Genomic DNA, 15,431 nt, shown 5'->3' on the forward strand with positions numbered 1-15,431 from the left:
TCCCAGCTGTGGAAGGGGTTGACCAGCTTCATTATCTCTTGATCAAGATTGTCCTAAAGGCCCTTTTGCTCTAAATTGGTTTTAAGGGCCCCAAATTGGCACCACTCAGGAAGAGTTGAGCCCCTGATGTGTTCTGTTCGGCCGAATCTTTTTTTTTTTTTAATTTAAATTTTAAGGTGGATCTTCAATTCTCTACATTTCCATAGAAATCTAGAGATCCCGTTTCTTACAATGTACACATTTATATTGCCTGCCTGCCCCCTTTCAGTGTCTAAATTATGGCCATGTAACCAATGGTTCATCAACAAGAGGAATAATATACCACCGTCAGAAGTGATGACAGATGCATGTTTATTTTTATTTTTATTTTTTTTTTTAAGATTTTATTTATTCATTTGACAGAGATAGATAAAACGAGAGAAGGAACACAAGCAGGGGGAGCAGCAGGCAGAGGGTGAGGGAGAAGCAGGCTTCCTGCTGAGCAGAGAGCCCGATGCAGGGCTCGATCCCAGGACCCTGGGATCATGACCTGAGCTGAAGGCAGACGCTTAACGACTGAGCCACCCAGGCGCCCCCAGATGCATGTTTAATAGCATAGGAACATAGATGTTTCTGATATATTGTTAAAAAGTATATGATCCCGGGGCACCTGGTTCCACAGCTGTACAGTATGTGTCTCTTGATCTTGAGTTTGAGCCCCACGTTGGGTGTAGAGCTCACTAAAAGAAAAAGAAAGGTAGGGCGCCTGGGTGGCTCAGTTGGTTAAGCGACTGCCTTCGGCTCAGGTCGTGATCCTGGAGTCCAGGGATCGAGTCCCACATAGGCTCCCTGCTCGGCGGGGAGCCTGCTTCTCCCTCTGACCCTCCTCCCTCTCATGCTCTCTGTCTCTCATTCTCTCTGTCTCAAATAAATGAATAAAATCTTAAAAAAAGAAAAAGAAAAAGAAAGGTATATGATCCCACCTCTACTCACTTAATTATGTGTATATACGGACACTGAAAAAAAATCTGCAGAATTGATACCAAAGGGTTAACAACACTTACGTAGGTAAGGCTATGGATTCTATTTTTATTTTATATGTACGTTCCAATTTTCCTACAAGAAACCCACAGTACCTGTGTAATAGGGGTTAATTATGAAAGTAGGACAGGAGCTTGTCTCCCTCCTTCTCTCCATGGGTCCTAGAGGTCTGTTTGGTTTTCCTGAACTGAAAATAAGGACTCTGTGACTTTTGAAAAAGGAAAAGTGCTGGTGAGATGATTTTTTTTTTTTTTGCAAGTTGAGACAAGTGTTCCTTCCCTGCACCCCCAAAACACCACCAGCAGGTGGCAGTCTGCTCCATGGGTTGAGCCACTGGGCCGGCCTCAGCCTGGGGTCCTGCACCTTGCAGTCCAGACACTGGAGGCCTTTGTCTGGGTCCCAAAGTGGGACCGACAAACCTGATGTGCCAAGCTGGCCCCTTGCTCTTCTTTTCTCTATATTTCACAGATCAGAGCCAACACTTGGCCCTCTGAGGGTGAACGTCGCCTTGGGCCCACCTTTACCCCCTGAAGCAGCATTCCCCTCTTCACACACACACCAGGAGACCAGAACATTCCAGAAGGGTCTCGGGGTGGCTGAAGCTTATCGAGTCACGCGCTTACAGTAATTCTGCTTTATTTCTCACCCTCAACAAGGAGGAGGAAAGGCCTCCGCCCGGATACTGCTCTGCTCCTAATTTGGGGATAGCCACTCGCAACCTCTCCTCCTTCAGGGAGGCCTGTGCAGAGGGCTTGAGCTGGTGGGGAAGGAGGTCGACCCCGGAGATCCCCAAGGAATGGCCTCACTTTCCCGCCAACTTCCTCATGGCCTCTCCTTCGAAGCGAAAGGCATGCCAGCCCTCGGTTTCAGTCAGATCCTGGGCTCCCAGGGCCTTGTACAAGGCCATGGCCCTCTGGTTCCAGTCCAGGACTGCGAGGCGGAACTGGGAACAGCCCTGATCCAGGGCCACCTGTGGGAGAAGACATCGCTGACTTTTCCTTCCAAAAAGGAAAAGGCTTTCTCACCCTGCATTTGCCTGCTGTGCCGCCCCTCCCCGCTTGCTTTTCCAGGGCCTAACTCACGGCCCCATCCCTCGCCTCACCTGAGCCACCTTTTTTATTATCTTGGAGGCAATCCCCTGACCTGTTGTGGGGAAAACGAGAGAAAACAAAAAGGGGGCGGGAGGAGGGGTTATTTCCGTTGAAGGGACTCAGAAGAGGCCATAAGGCTGGGGTTAGAGGGCAGGGGATGGAGGTTGGGTCTGGGTGGCTTTCCTCCCGCCCCGGCCCCAGCTCAGTACCCCTACATTCCGGTGTCACATAGATGTCTTCCAGATAAACGTTGCGCCCCTTCCACGTGCTGTAGATGAAGTAATACAGCCCATAACCCACCACACGGGGCCCTGAGATGGAGACAGAAGAGGGCACTGGGCGCCTGGGAGGGACCTCTGAGAGCGCCGGGACGGGACCCTCCGAGGCCCTGCTGGTCTTACCCTGTGGCTCCCCGGGGGCGGGAAGGACCTCAGCCACCAAACAGTGATAGAAGGGGTTCCCTCCGAAGCCATCTGCTCTCAGGGCTGCGGGGATGGGGATTGTGGCAAAGAGACAGAGAAAGGGCCTGGGTGTGCGCCCGCCCGGCCCGGAGCTAGGGCCTTGGGGACCCATCCCTCCCTTCCGCCCTTCCCCACCCCCACCCCCCGCCCCGCCGGCCGCCGCCGCCTGGCCCAGGACGCGGGTGCCGGGCCCCCACCTTCTTCGCTCATCTGCACCTGCTCCGAGAGTTTCTCGTACTCGGCCAGTTCCTACGGCGGCGGGGGACAGAGGCCGGATCAGGGCAGGGGACCCCTCCCGAGGCGGCCCCGACTCCCCGCCTGCCCCCCTCCCCCGGCCGCGCCGCCCGCACCCCCTCGGGGGGGCCCCGGTTCCTGGCCCGCAGGCGTCACCCGAATCAGCCTCAGGATATGTCCACAGTCTCCCTCTTCGGCCTCTCGGATCCGCCATCTGGGGGCCATCTCGATCCCCGCCGTCTGGGACTGAAGTCCGGGCCCCTCCCCTCCTGTCCTGCAGGCAGGGGGCCTGCGAAAGGGCCTACGCACCGGGCCGGGACAGCCTGGGGGCGCCGCGGGCTAGGGCCCGGGAGGCTGGTGGGCGTGCGGGGGGTGCTCTCGGCGCCGCACCCCTGCACCCGCGGGGAGCCGGGGGAGTGCTCAGCGCCGGGGGCGCCGGGGGGGGCGATCCTCTCGGCGCCGCACCCCTGCACCCTCCCGGGACGCGTCCCCCCAGCCAATCAGCTGGCAGAACAGGCACGCCCCGAGGCCCTAGCCCTGTCCCCCGCCGCCAGCCCCGTGACTGGGCCCCCGGGCAGGGGTCAAGGCTGGACTGCCCGCTCCCTCGCTGTTGTCGCCCGGGTGTCCCAGCCTCTGTGGGTGAAACCCCGCAGTTCAAAAGTCACCTCCCCTGGCCTTCCCTAAGTGAAGGGTGCAGTGATTTTCTGCTGTACTCTTCAGTCACACTCACCCATCCAAGGGCCCCCGCGACCCTGGGTGAGTCCTAAGTCCCCCAGCTCCGAGAGCTGTCTCCTAGGGGGTCTTGAGTGGCTCCGGGTGTCCTTTCTCTCGGCGCACTGGGATTTCAAAACGGGTCAGGGAGAGGGTGATGCATTTCTATTGGTAGATGGTGAAATCCGAAATAAATGGAGAAGAGGAGATAATTCCGAGTGGGGGACGGGCCTTTTCTTAGTAGCCACTAAATCACAGTCAGGGACAGAACCTCCCTCTGAGGCCAGCCTCAGAGGCCTGGGAAAACACTGAGGGAGGAGCTCAGAGCCGACACCAGGCACCGTGCCTGCGTTATCTCATTGAGTCCTCCCTACAGTAACCCCATAAAGTAGGTACTATGTTTCACATTTTATGAACAAGGACACTAACAAGCACCATGAGTGGAATGACTTGACCAGACTCACCCAGCCGGATATTTAGTATCGCAGGTCTCAGCCGTAGTTCCTTTTTTTTTTTTTTTTAGGATTTTATTTATTTATTTGAGAGAGGGAGCCTGAGAGGGGTGGAGAAGCAGAGGGAGAGGGAGCAGCAGGTTCCCCACTGAGCAGGTGGGGCTCCATCCCAGGACCCCCGGATCATGACCTGAGCCCAAGGCAGATGCTTCACTGACCGAGCCACCCAGGCGCCCCTCAGCTGTAGTTCTGACAGAGGATGCTCCTTGGGGTGCGGGCAGGACTGTTTCTGGACCTCAGCCCCTCAGAGGCAGCCTCCCCAGGTGGGCAGAAGGCTTTAAGGACCCAAGTCAGGCTGTAGAGAAGGAGTGGGGAAGTGGGGTCTCCTGTCCGAGTTCATACACTTTCCCGGCAGGGGGAGTGTAGTGGAGGAACTCTGTCCCTCCCCCCGAGTTGTCCTCAGAGGGGTCAGAGGGGCCAGAGGGTCAGTGCCCGGTCTCCTGCCCCCCTTCTTCCCCCCGGGGCAACCTTTAACCCAACACCAACCACAGAAAGGCTGCCTGCCCCCACACATTCTCCCCAGAGCTCTCTGAGCCACAGAGAGGACCGCAGCTGACCATGGAGGGCAGAGGCCCGCTGGTCACATCGCCGCGGTGGCTGTCACTGCTGTTGTTACTGCTTCCACCTCCCGGCCACCAGGGACAGGCCCCGAGACATGGTCTCTCCACCCAGGTGCGGCTGTTGGGATGGGGTGCTCAGCCCGCGTGCGGGACTAAGTGAGCTGCGCTTGGCTCGGCTCCTGCCTTCTTTTCCTCCCCACCCCCCCCACCTCTCCGTCCATCCTCACTCTACCTTGTTTGTTTTCTCTCGAGGACAGAGGGTCCAGGACCCCCCTGCTGTGCACCTCAGCAATGGCTCAGGACAAGAGCCTATCAGCATCATGACTTTTGACTTCACCAAGATCAGGAAGTAGGAGGTTGACCTAGCCCCCTGACGGAGTCCCTGACCCTACCTTCCCTCCCTCGGATCTTCTCCCTGTCCTCCAGCCTCCCCCACCCCACTTTTACCCCCAGAGGGCATGCCCCATACACAGTCTTTCCTTCTCTGTCCTTCCAGAAGCTCTTCCTCCTTTGAGCTTCGAACCTGGGATCCAGAGGGAGTGATTTTTTATGGCGATACCAACCCAGACGATGACTGGTTTGTGCTAGGACTTCGAGATGGCAGGTCTGAGATCCAGCTGCACAATCAGCTGGCCCAGCTTACAGTGGGCGCGGGGCCCCGGCTGGACGATGGCAGGTGGCACCAGGTAAGCCAGATCCGGTCCCGAGGGGAGGGGTGTCCCAAGCTGGTCCACAGAAGGGGAACAGAAAGGAGTTTTCAGGCATCCCTTTCCCACTGTCACCTTATTCAATCTGCACAAAACCTCCATGGAGTTGCTATGCTTGTCCCCGGTTTTCCGGATGGGAGTTCTGAGGCTCACGGCCCGAGTGAGCCAAGGATGCTAGCTGACTCCACGAATCTATGTTCTTTTTTTTTTTTTTTAAGATTTTATTTATTTGACAGAGACACAGTGAGAGAGGGAACACAAGCAGGGGGAGTGGGAGAGGAAGAAGCAGGCTTCCCGCTGAGCAGAGAGGCCAATGCGGGGCTCGATCCCAGGACCCTGGGATCACGACCTGAGCCGAAGGCAGATGCTTAATGACTGAGCCACACAGGCGCCCAAAGAGTCCATGTTCTTTCTGCTATACTTGGCCGCTTCTGAAGAAGAAAGTGGTGGAGGCAGGCCACAGAGGTTCTGATTGGGCTCCGCTCCTTCCTCCCTGCAGGTGGAAGTGAAGATCCTTGACGATTCGCTGCTACTGAGTGTGGACAGGGAGGAGGTGCTGCGCCTGAGACAGGTCTCTGGGCCCCTGGCCAGCAAACCCCAGCCCATCGTCAGAATTGCACTGGGGGGACTCCTGTTCCCCGTCTCCAGCCTCCGTTTGCCGGTAACTACATCACAGGGCTGGGGACCGACCAAAGCTGTTGAAGTGTGGCTGGCTGGGGGACCGTGGGGGTCCAAGGCCACACTTTGAGCGAGAGAGAGAGAGAGAGAGAGAGAGAGAGAGAGAGAGAGCTGCGTGGGAGAGGCCAAGTGCTTGTGACTCACAGCGGAGTAAACTGAGGGTGGGGAGGGGCTCTGATGTCTGGAAGGCCACATCCCCGCGTCTTCCCTTCTCTCCACCTTCCCTCCACCGGCTCCAGCTGGTCCCTGCCCTGGATGGCTGCCTGCGCCGGGCTAACTGGCTGGACCCACAGGCCCAGACCTCGGGATCTGCTCCTACTAACAGCCTCAGAAGCTGTGCCGTCGAGTCCCAACCTGGGACGTTCTTCCCACCAGGGACCCGTGCAGAATTCCATCTCCAAGGTAAAGGCTGTTTTTCCCTGCACGGCCAGCTCTGTGTCTGCCTTCCCCTGTCTCCCTCCCAACACTCGCTGCCTCCCTCCATGAGTCCCCAGCCTTGAGTCCTCAGGGGGATCACTTCTCCCCCTCCCCCAGACATTCCCCAGCCTCATGTCGGGCCCTGGGCCTTTTCTCTGGACCTGGGACTCCAGCTGGCAGCAGGCTCCGGCCGCCTCCTTGCCCTTGGGACCCCAGAAAACCCTTCTCGGCTCAGCCTCCACCTCCAAGATCAAGTAAGAGTGGGCGCTGCCTGTATTCAGTGGAGCCTGGGAGCAGCGGAGGGGGGAGTGGGGGGGACACTCCAAGTTGTCAATGTTAGGAAAGCTTAAGGTGGGGGGAGGGTAGAGACGCATCCCGAAGCTGCCCACAGCAAGCAAATGACATTTTATTTATTTATTTATTTATTTATTTATTTATTAGATTTTATGTTTAAGGACTCTCTACACCCAACATGGGGCTACAACTCACAACCCCGAGATCAAGAGTCGCAGGCTCTGTGAAGTCAGCCAGCCAGGCACCCCTACAAATGGCTTTTATCTAGATTGTATTGACTTGGGAGAGGGGTGGTTTTATGGACTATCAAGCCAGGGAAATCGAGGCAGCATTTAGGTGATTGAAATGGTCGGCAGACAGACGGTAGGGCACAGAGGCCCCACTGAGGCAGTAAGGGATGGGGCCCCAGGGAGCTGATGCGGTTCATTCTTTCCACTCCCCCCACCACCACCACCAATCCCTTTTCCGCACACTCTGCAGAAGGTGGTGCTGTCCTCTGGGTTGGGGCCAGAGCTGGATCTGCCCCTGGTCTTGGGACTGCCTCTTCAGCTGAAGCTGGCTGCATCCGAGGTGGTCTTGAGCCAGGGGTCTAAGAAGGAGATCCTTGCTTTACCTGCCCTGGACTCGGACCTTGCCTCCCTCCTCAAGCTCTGGGTCCAGCCGCAGGGGCGCCTCTTCCTGGGGGCTCTGTCAGGTAAGACAGGGACGTTCATGTTCCTCGGCACACCACTGGAAATAGCTAGAGGGAAAGGAAAAGACAGGCAAGCGTGTGGTTTTAGGGGAAGGAAACTTCTGGAAAGGGAGAAGAGAGGCCACAAGAAGAGAAGGGATAAAGGGCAGTGGGAGAAAGTGCTTTAAAAAACTTGAGGCAGAGAGCTGGGAAAGTGGGGGGCAGCCTGTGGGTCCAAGCTGCCCTAAGGTCCCCTCCGTGCCCCCTCCCTCTAGGAGAGGCCTCTTCTGCCTCCTTTTGCTTGGATGGCCTTTGGGCACAAGGCCAGAAGCTGGACATGGACCGGGCCCTGAGCAGAAGTCAGGACATCTGGACTCACAGCTGTCCCCAGGGCCCAAACAATAGCACCAGCACCACCCATTAAATCCCCACCTAAGAATCCCCTTGAATGTTGCTCATTCATTTATTCAACAAGTATTCACTGGGCGTCTGCAATGTACCAGGCGCCCTGCTGAGCAGTGGGTTGTCCTGATGAGTAAAAGCCACCCAGGTTCCTGGCCTCTGAGCGCTCACAGTCCCCCCGGGGGAGGCAGGCATCCAGCAAAGACTCACAAGTAAGTGGATGATTGGAAACCCAATAAGCGCCATAAAGGAAGGTCAGCTTTCTCGCGCCGAGGCTGGTCCTGAGAGGTCCAGAGGGGAGGGAAGCAATGGAATTCTCTGGTCCCTGAGATGGGCCACTGCTGTGCAAGGAAGAAGCAGCAGGGGGTGTGAGAGAGCCGTGGAGACAGCGGGGCAGGGGTTCTGGGAAAAGGGGTGGAAACAGCCGGGAGAGAGAAAAAAGGAGTGGAGCCTGGGGCGAAGCAGCCTGCATCTCTCCCGGTCTTGGTCCACTTGCTGCATTCCCAGACGAATTCGTCTCTACTCCATTAAACAAGAGCTGGTTTATGCTGGTCCCAGCTGGGAAAAACAGACAGATTCAGGAATATCTCTGCCTTCAAAGAATATGGTGACTCAGCCCTCAGTCCCCAGACCTCTGCCGAATCCTGGTGCCCCAGCCCCTACCCAGGGCACGCACCCTCCTGTCTCAGCCCCTAGCTTCCTGGGAAACCTTTAAGCCCGGACCCCCAGCCCCCTAAGGAGCCCTGGGGCTCCATCCCTCAGTCCCCACCTCTCAATCCTCATCCCTCTCTAGAGCTGTTGACCCATCCCCCATCTCCAGAACCCATGGGGATCCCAGCCTCCTGGCTTCTTAAAATGATTTTCCTACCAGTCACCCTGGCAACAGGGTGAGTCACTCATTGGACCCGCTGTCTCCTTCTGCAGGGATCAGCCAGGACCTAAATGACCCCAGGGTAAGGAGGCTCCAGGAGAGTCTCTGGGGCTGGAAGACACAAAGCTGAGGCTTCTCCTTGGACCCTCCCAATCTTGACTTTGGTGGTCTACAGCTGCCCCCAGCAGGTGGAGTGTTCTGGAGAGCCCCGAGCAGGGCCAGGAAGCCCAAATTCAACTCTGGTCCCCTGGGCAATGTTTGGGGTCTGCCTGAGCCATTGGATATGTCCATTCAGCTGATATTTACTGAGCGCTTACTGTGTACCAGGCACTGTTCTAGGCACTGAGGATGCATTGATGAAAAAAGACACAAGCCCTGTACTTTTCTCTTTTTTTTCTTAGATTTATCTATTTGAGAGAGAGAGAGAGAGAGAGAGAGAGAGAATGAGCATGAGTCAGGGAGGAGCAGAGGGAAAGGGAGAGAGAAACCCTAGTGGATTCCATGCTCAGCATGGAGCCTGATGCGGGGCTCGATCCCATGACCCTGAGATCATGGACCCGAGCCAAAACCAAGAGTCGGAGGCTTAAGGAAACCGACTGCACCGCCCAGATGCCCTCACCATCCCTGTTCTTATGGAGCTCATGGTATGGGGGCAGGGGCAGATAGCCCGTAAACAAGTAAGCAAGATCATTTCAGATAGTGGTTAGTGCTGTAAAGGGAATAAGATCCTGTAACGTAAGTGAGGACAGTGGTAGACGGGCATGCATTGGCCGGGTGGTCAGGGATGGCCTCTCTAAGGCAGTGTCACTTGGGCAAAGACCAGAATAATGAAAAAAACCAGTCCCATGGGTCCCTGGCTCAGGCGTGAGCCAGTGGGGAGGGTTAAAGGACCCTCAACACACCTGGGTCCCCATCAAGGGGTGGTCCTGAGCAGCAACCTCCTGAACTTTTGTCCCTGAGGATTCTCCCAGGGCCTGGCTTTTCTCTCCTCCCTGCACCCCACCCTGTCCAGGACACCGCACCCCCAACCTCTCTTTCTCCGGTCTGCCCTAGATTCCAGGATTCCTGATTACCGTCCAGAGCTGTCTACGCTCTTTCATTAAGACTGACTTTGCTTTGACACAGAGGCTGCCAGGCCCCCACCAAGGGCACCTTCAGTGCCTGCCCAGTGTTCTCTGGTTCTCCCACACCCCTACAAACCTTTCTGGGGCTTGGCAGCATACCCTGCAGCCTCCAGGCCTGGTCCACCCACTCACTCCACCCTGCGCGCTGCCTCTCTCTTCCCTCCCTCCTTCTCCTTCTCCCTCCCTCTCCTTTCCCTTCTTTTACGCAGCGAATATTGGCTGTTGACCATACGCCAAGCTCTGTGTCAGGTAGTCCACAGGGACTCCGAAGATGAGTAAGACTCACTCCTGGTCCTGGAGACCCAGAGTCTTAGGAGAAAGGTAGACAGACATGGGCAATGCTTGAATAGAGATCCCTATGAAGGGCCAAGGAAACTGGCTTCGAGTTCTACCAAGGATCATCAAAGAGGTGAGCCACTGAACGTTTGAACTTGAACAAACACCTAAATCTCTTGACTTTTCATGTTCCCCATCTACAAAATGGGAAAGTTACTCTTCTCCAAGGCTTGCTGTGAAGATTTGATGAATCATGTGGACCAGATTCCTAGCCCTGAGCTTGGCCTATAGGAAGTGTTCAGTATATGAGAGATGTTGCTTCCATCGCTATCATTAACCTCATGCATAGTTCTTGGAATATAAAAGACGAGGATGGGTGTGCAGGGGCCGGCTCAGACGGGGTGAGGGCAGACTGAGGAGGCTCCTTGGGCCACGTGGTAAGAGGCCTTGTAGGTCCCGCTGAGGAGCCGGCGGGCTTGGTCTGGTCAGTGGCAGAACATCTGTGTTTGTCTCCTTTTTTTTTTTTTTTTCCCCCAATTGTGGTATAACATACAATTTACCATCTTAAAAAAAAAGATTACTTTTATTTGAGAGAGCGAGCGAGAGAGTGCATAAGCTCTACAGGGGGGAGGGGCAGAGGAAGACAGAAACACAAGCAGACTCCGAACTGAGTGTAGAACCCTATGCAGGGCTCAATATCACGACCCTGAGATCATGACCTGAGATGAAACCAAGAGTCGGACACTCAACCGACTGCACCACCCAGGCGCCCCACAATTTACCATCTTTTAAAAAATTTTTTAAATTTGACTCTGGTTGACTGAACTTTACCATCTTTTTCTTTTTTTTTTAAAGATTTTATTTATTTGCGAGAGAGAGAATGAGAGACAGAGAGCATGAGAGGGAGGAGGGTCAGAGGGAGAAACAGACTCTCGGCTGAGCAGGGAGCCCGATGTGGGGCTCGATCCCGGGACTCTAGGATCATGACCTGAGCCGAAGGCAGTCGCCCAACCAACTGAGCCACCCAGGCTCCCTGAACTTTACCATCTTAATTATTTTTATGGCTCAGTGGTGTTTGAGTTTCTCAGTTTGGGGCAACCATCACCACCATCCATCTCCAGAACTCTTCATCTTGCAAAACCGAAACTCTGGGCCCATTAAATAATAGCCCTCCACCCCCCCATCCCCACATCTGTGTGTTGGAGTTCTTTTCTTTCTTCTTGTCTCTGCAAAGACCTATCTTGTTGGGAACCCGGATAGCCAAATCCCTGGGATTTTCGGGGGTGGGAGGAGGACCAAGGGTCACAGACCTCATGACAGCCTCTGGATTTGGGAGAGCGGCTGTGGGAGCCCTTTTTTTTTCTTTTAATTTTATTTTATTATGTTATGTTAGTCACCATACAATACATCATTAGTTTTTGATGTGGTGATTCACGATCCATTGTTTTCGTATAACACCCAGTGCTCCATGCAGTACGTGCCCTCCTTAATACCCATCGCCGGACTAACCAATCCCCCCTCCCCCCTCCCCCCTCCCCTCTAGAACCCTGTCTGTTTCTCAGAGTCCATAGTCTCTCATGGTTCATCTCTCCCTCCGATTTCTGTGGGAGCCCTTATTCCCTTCCTTCTTTCTGGAGATGGCTGGGTTCCAGGAAGGGGCTGGAGGTTTGTAATGGCTCTTTTTTTTTTTTTTTTAGGATTTTATTTATTTATTTGACAGAGGGGGACACAGCAAGAGAGGGAACACAAGCAGGGGGAGTGGGAGAGGGAGAAGCAGGCTTCCCGCTGAGCAGGGAGCCCGATGCGGGGCTCGATCCCAGGACCCCGGGATCATGACCTGAGCCGAAGGCAGAACCTTAACCGACTGAGCCACCCAGGCGCCCCTATTTATTTATTTATTTTTTAAAGATTTTATTTGTTTATTTGACAGAGAGAGACACAGCGAGAGAGGGAACACAAGCAGGGGGAGCGGGAGAGGGAGAAGCAGGCCTCCCGCCAAGCAGGGAGCCCGATGCGGGGCTCGATCCCAGGACCCCGGGATCATGACCGGAGCCGAAGGCAGAACCTTAACCGACTGAGCCACCCAGGCGCCCCGGTTTGTAATGGCTCTTTGACCCCCACCCCTTCCTTACCATATTTCCCTGCGAACACCAATGCTGCATTTGGTAGCATGCTCCCTCCCGCCCCCCTTCATGCTGACCCGCACCTATAGGAGAAGACGACGTACATGGGTGCAGCAGATACCTTCGGCCTCACCCTGAAACGCACAGAAGACATTCATTCTTTTCCGAGGGAGCCCGTGTATAGGACGGAGACTGAGCCAGCGGTCTGGAGGCTCTCCCCAGGCCTGTGTTGGCCAGGCCATGTGGGTTGAGGGTAGCATCCAGGCCTCATCTCTCCGGATGGAGCCTGGCTCATTCCAATGCTCCTTGCCCGATGAAAGGAAGGGCAAGTGCCCCCCTGCGGTTTCTAGAAGGAGCCATTCTGTGCTGAAGCACAATTCAGCAACCAGACTTTATCTTCCATAGCTCCGTGGGTTGCTTGGGTAATGGAGGATATATATGAAGTCTGAGACAAAGGCCTGTTCACAAAGTGCTCAAAGTCTGAGCTTTCAGCCCAGTTACTCCAGACAAAAACTCAGGCATTAGACTCGACTCCTCTCTTTCTGTCACCCCCATGGTTCCTGTGATGGTCCTTCCACCGTAGATCCTGCACCTTTCCTCTTGTCTCCACCTGTAAACCTGCTCCCCTCCTCTAGAACTTCCGCATCTCCTGCACAGTCTCCTGTGAAGCCCTCCCCACTGGTCTCCTTGCTTCCCGTGGTCCACGCTCCACGCTGCAGCCATGGTGATTTTCATGAACTCTCATCACATCACTCCTCTGCTTAAAACCCTAGAATTGCTTCTGTGATCGTTGGATTAAAATCCAAACTACGCCCTTTGACCTGTATGATTTGGCTCCTGCCTCCCTCTTGGATCTCTGGCTGTACCCATCTTGCCTTCCCTCATCGAAGGCCAGCTTTTGCGCTAATCTTCCTCCTCCTGGAAGGAAGAGTCTTCTCCTACAGGTCCCTGTGGCTCCTTTGGGTTAGTCAGGTCCCACACTGACCCTTAAGCTCTTTGGTAGGGCCCTCCTGGACCATCCAGGGGCTCTCTGGCACATCACGCTGTTTTATTTTTCCTGCATAATATTATAATGCATTGTTTCATTTGTTTGCTGGTTTTTATTATTTATTGGAACGGGAGTCCCGGGAGCACAGGGACCAGAACAGTGCCCGGCTCTAAGTAACTGCTCATTAGCCTATGCACTGAATGAATGAATGGGAGTTGGGGCTGGACTCCGAAGGGTGGGCCGTCTTCCAGGATGAGGGAATGAAATGGGCAAAGGTGTGAAGCCAGGAGCAAGCACGGTTTGTCCTGGGAGTGGCCAGCAAAGCTCCAGCGGAAGACGAGTTGGGTCCTCGTGGGAGAGGAGGTTGGGGACACGGGCTGGGTCTAGATTGTGGAATGTCCTGAAGGAGAGACAAAAGAATCAGGACTCCATCCTGCAAGCTAACAGGAAGCCATTGAAGACCTCTGAGCTGAGGAGTGGCCTAATTAAAACTGTATCTTGAGAAAATTAATCCAGAGCCTGCTCCAGAGCCAGCTGTATAATTTGCAGGACCCAGTGCACAACCAAGATGTGGGATCCCTTGTTCAAAAAGCAGGGGAAAAGGGCCAGTCAAGGCCCTGAAAGAGAAAATGTTTTCCTTTTCTTCTGCCGTTCTTTCCTTGAATTCTCATGGGACTTTCTGCTATTTAACGTTGTTCGAAATAAAGAAAAACTACCATTTTTCTACCTTCAGCTTTCGGATGAGCACAGAAGGACTGAGAAGAAAAGGAATTATGGGCAACTCAGTGCTCCCCTTCCTTCCATGTCATCCTTGCTCGCAGAAGTGGTTGGCTCAGTCAGGAGGTAGCTTGCAGGACAGAGAAAGGGTAGAGTAAGATGCCTCAGTCACCCATGTCTTCTAGAACACCACTGCCTTCTTTCTGTATTCCAAGCAAGGTCTGCTTCGAACGTAAAGTGTGGCCTCTCGGTGATCAGCACCCCGAGTGGTTCAGGTGTATGCACAACACGCTTACCTCGTCCTCGCTTTGAATCTCGCTGAGCTCCCGTGTGTGGTGGGTCTGTGCCCAGGGAGGCTCACTAATGGCATGTTACCTGCATCTCCTCTGCTCACAAGCACACTCCATTGTCCCGTTGGACTTCACTTGCAAATTACAAGTTCAAAGATAAAATTATGAAGAGTTACAAGATAGTGACAGCAGAGCACAAACCCAAGCATGAGGCTATTCTGAGCACCAACCTTGTTTGAGCAGATCCCGGGTTCATGAAGCCAGGCTCGGGGAAGGTGGGGGAGAGCATGCGAGGGGGAGGCTGACAATCGGAATAGGCACTGTTGAGGACGAGAGCCAAGGATATTGGGTGATAGTTGAAAGGAGAAAAAACACTTCTCCAAGGGAAAGTGGCAAGATTTGAAGAGAGATGAAAAGTAACAGATAATGATTCTTAAGTCGAGGTCTCCAGAGGCTCTCGTACCCCCCTACTAGTCTGTGGGTCTCTTGAGCCCCAGGAGAACCGTGACTTTGCCTCCCCAGGGCTAGAGTTGCATAAGGTCTCTTGTAGGTACTCAGTAAATGTTTGTCGATCCAAATGGGCAAACGGGGAAGGGGGAGTTCAGATATGGGGATGGGGGTGGGGAGACACAACCCCTGAGCACACCTGGGTCCAGGGCCGGGGTCTCAGGGCAATGCTAGGGCCCGGGAATGGGAATGTGGTGTCGGGAAGGGCTTCACCCAGAGAGTGGGTAGGGACATGGGGAAGCTTCTAGGCTTGGAGAGGACCAGGGGCTGTGGAACTTGTGAAGGAGGTATGGGGGTGCTGGGTGGGTGGTAGCTGCTCCCCAAAGGGGATTTCCGTCCTGTGGTGACCTCTATCCGTCTCTGTGTGGCCTGTTCTAGCACTAGTCCCTACTGTTTGTCCTGGTCTCTCTCTGGCGCTTTCTCTATTCCTCTCACATTTGGCCCTGTCCGTCTCCGGATCTTAGTCTCCAGCGGCCGGCCTGGGGCCCCTTCTCAGCACAGAACGGCTTCCCTCTCCAGCTCCGTGTCACTCCGGGGTTATCTTTCCCTCTACTCCGCCCCGACACGCCCTCCATCCCCTCCATCCACCTGATCCCGTCCAGTACCTGGGGTGGGGGGAGGGGAGAGACCTCCGGGTGCCGAAGAGGCGGCAGGGGGGCGGGCCCAATCCCTCTCTCCATATTTGCATATGTATGAGGTCGCCCGGGCCAGCGGCGAGGAGGCGGGGCTTCTGGGGGTGGGAAGGGGGCGGACACCCCCACAGCCGCCGAGTATAAAG

General features: G+C 54.9%; 2 protein-coding genes across 6 annotated transcripts; one reads left to right on the forward strand and one right to left on the reverse strand.

Annotated features, from left to right (window-relative positions):
- Window positions 1-547: 547 nt before the first annotated feature.
- SAT2 (spermidine/spermine N1-acetyltransferase family member 2) lies at window positions 548-3,785 on the reverse strand. Of its 4 annotated transcripts, none has more exons than XM_034989803.1 (7): window positions 3,537-3,785; window positions 2,770-2,821; window positions 2,513-2,596; window positions 2,321-2,422; window positions 2,123-2,163; window positions 1,827-1,990; window positions 548-719 (listed from the first exon to the last, which is right to left on the reverse strand). In XM_034989803.1, exons 2-7 carry the CDS (start codon window positions 2,780-2,782, stop codon window positions 587-589), a joined length of 537 nt encoding a protein of 178 aa, XP_034845694.1. In that variant the 5' UTR covers window positions 2,783-2,821; window positions 3,537-3,785; the 3' UTR covers window positions 548-586. The 4 variants fall into 4 exon arrangements, 3 of the variants coding, with proteins under 3 accessions (XP_034845694.1, XP_034845693.1, XP_034845695.1); XM_034989802.1 differs by having other exon boundaries at window positions 2,963-3,785; XR_004676401.1 differs by having other exon boundaries at window positions 642-719; window positions 1,667-1,990; window positions 2,963-3,774.
- Window positions 3,786-4,254: 469 nt separating this feature from the next.
- SHBG (sex hormone binding globulin) lies at window positions 4,255-7,799 on the forward strand. Of its 2 annotated transcripts, none has more exons than XM_034989805.1 (8): window positions 4,255-4,701; window positions 4,847-4,938; window positions 5,086-5,275; window positions 5,796-5,957; window positions 6,214-6,376; window positions 6,509-6,645; window positions 7,166-7,379; window positions 7,631-7,799. In XM_034989805.1, exons 1-8 carry the CDS (start codon window positions 4,588-4,590, stop codon window positions 7,777-7,779), a joined length of 1,221 nt encoding a protein of 406 aa, XP_034845696.1. In that variant the 5' UTR covers window positions 4,255-4,587; the 3' UTR covers window positions 7,780-7,799. The 2 variants fall into 2 exon arrangements, with proteins under 2 accessions (XP_034845696.1, XP_034845697.1); XM_034989806.1 differs by having other exon boundaries at window positions 4,588-4,660; window positions 4,842-4,938; window positions 7,631-7,779.
- The last annotated feature ends 7,632 nt before the right edge of the window (window positions 7,800-15,431 follow it).

The sequence above is a fragment of the Mirounga leonina genome, unplaced genomic scaffold (genome assembly GCF_011800145.1).
Source record: "Mirounga leonina isolate KUSES-001 unplaced genomic scaffold, KU_Mleo_1.0 Mir_488, whole genome shotgun sequence".
In the NCBI taxonomy this organism is placed as follows: Eukaryota; Metazoa; Chordata; class Mammalia; order Carnivora; family Phocidae; genus Mirounga; species Mirounga leonina.

Coding starts and splice junctions, on each gene's coding strand:
- SHBG (XM_034989805.1), top strand. CDS start 4,588: ATGGAGGGCAGAGGCCCGCTGGTCACATCGCCGCGGTGGCTGTCACTG. Junction 4,939..5,085: donor GACTTCACCAAGATCAGGAA/GTAGGAGGTTGA, acceptor CTGTCCTTCCAG/AAGCTCTTCCTCCTTTGAGC. Junction 5,958..6,213: donor TCTCCAGCCTCCGTTTGCCG/GTAACTACATCA, acceptor CACCGGCTCCAG/CTGGTCCCTGCCCTGGATGG.
- SAT2 (XM_034989802.1), bottom strand. CDS start 3,031: ATGGCCCCCAGATGGCGGATCCGAGAGGCCGAAGAGGGAGACTGTGGA. Junction 2,597..2,769: donor GGTGCAGATGAGCGAAGAAG/GTGGGGGCCCGG, acceptor CCATCCCCGCAG/CCCTGAGAGCAGATGGCTTC. Junction 1,991..2,122: donor TAATAAAAAAGGTGGCTCAG/GTGAGGCGAGGG, acceptor CTTCTCCCACAG/GTGGCCCTGGATCAGGGCTG.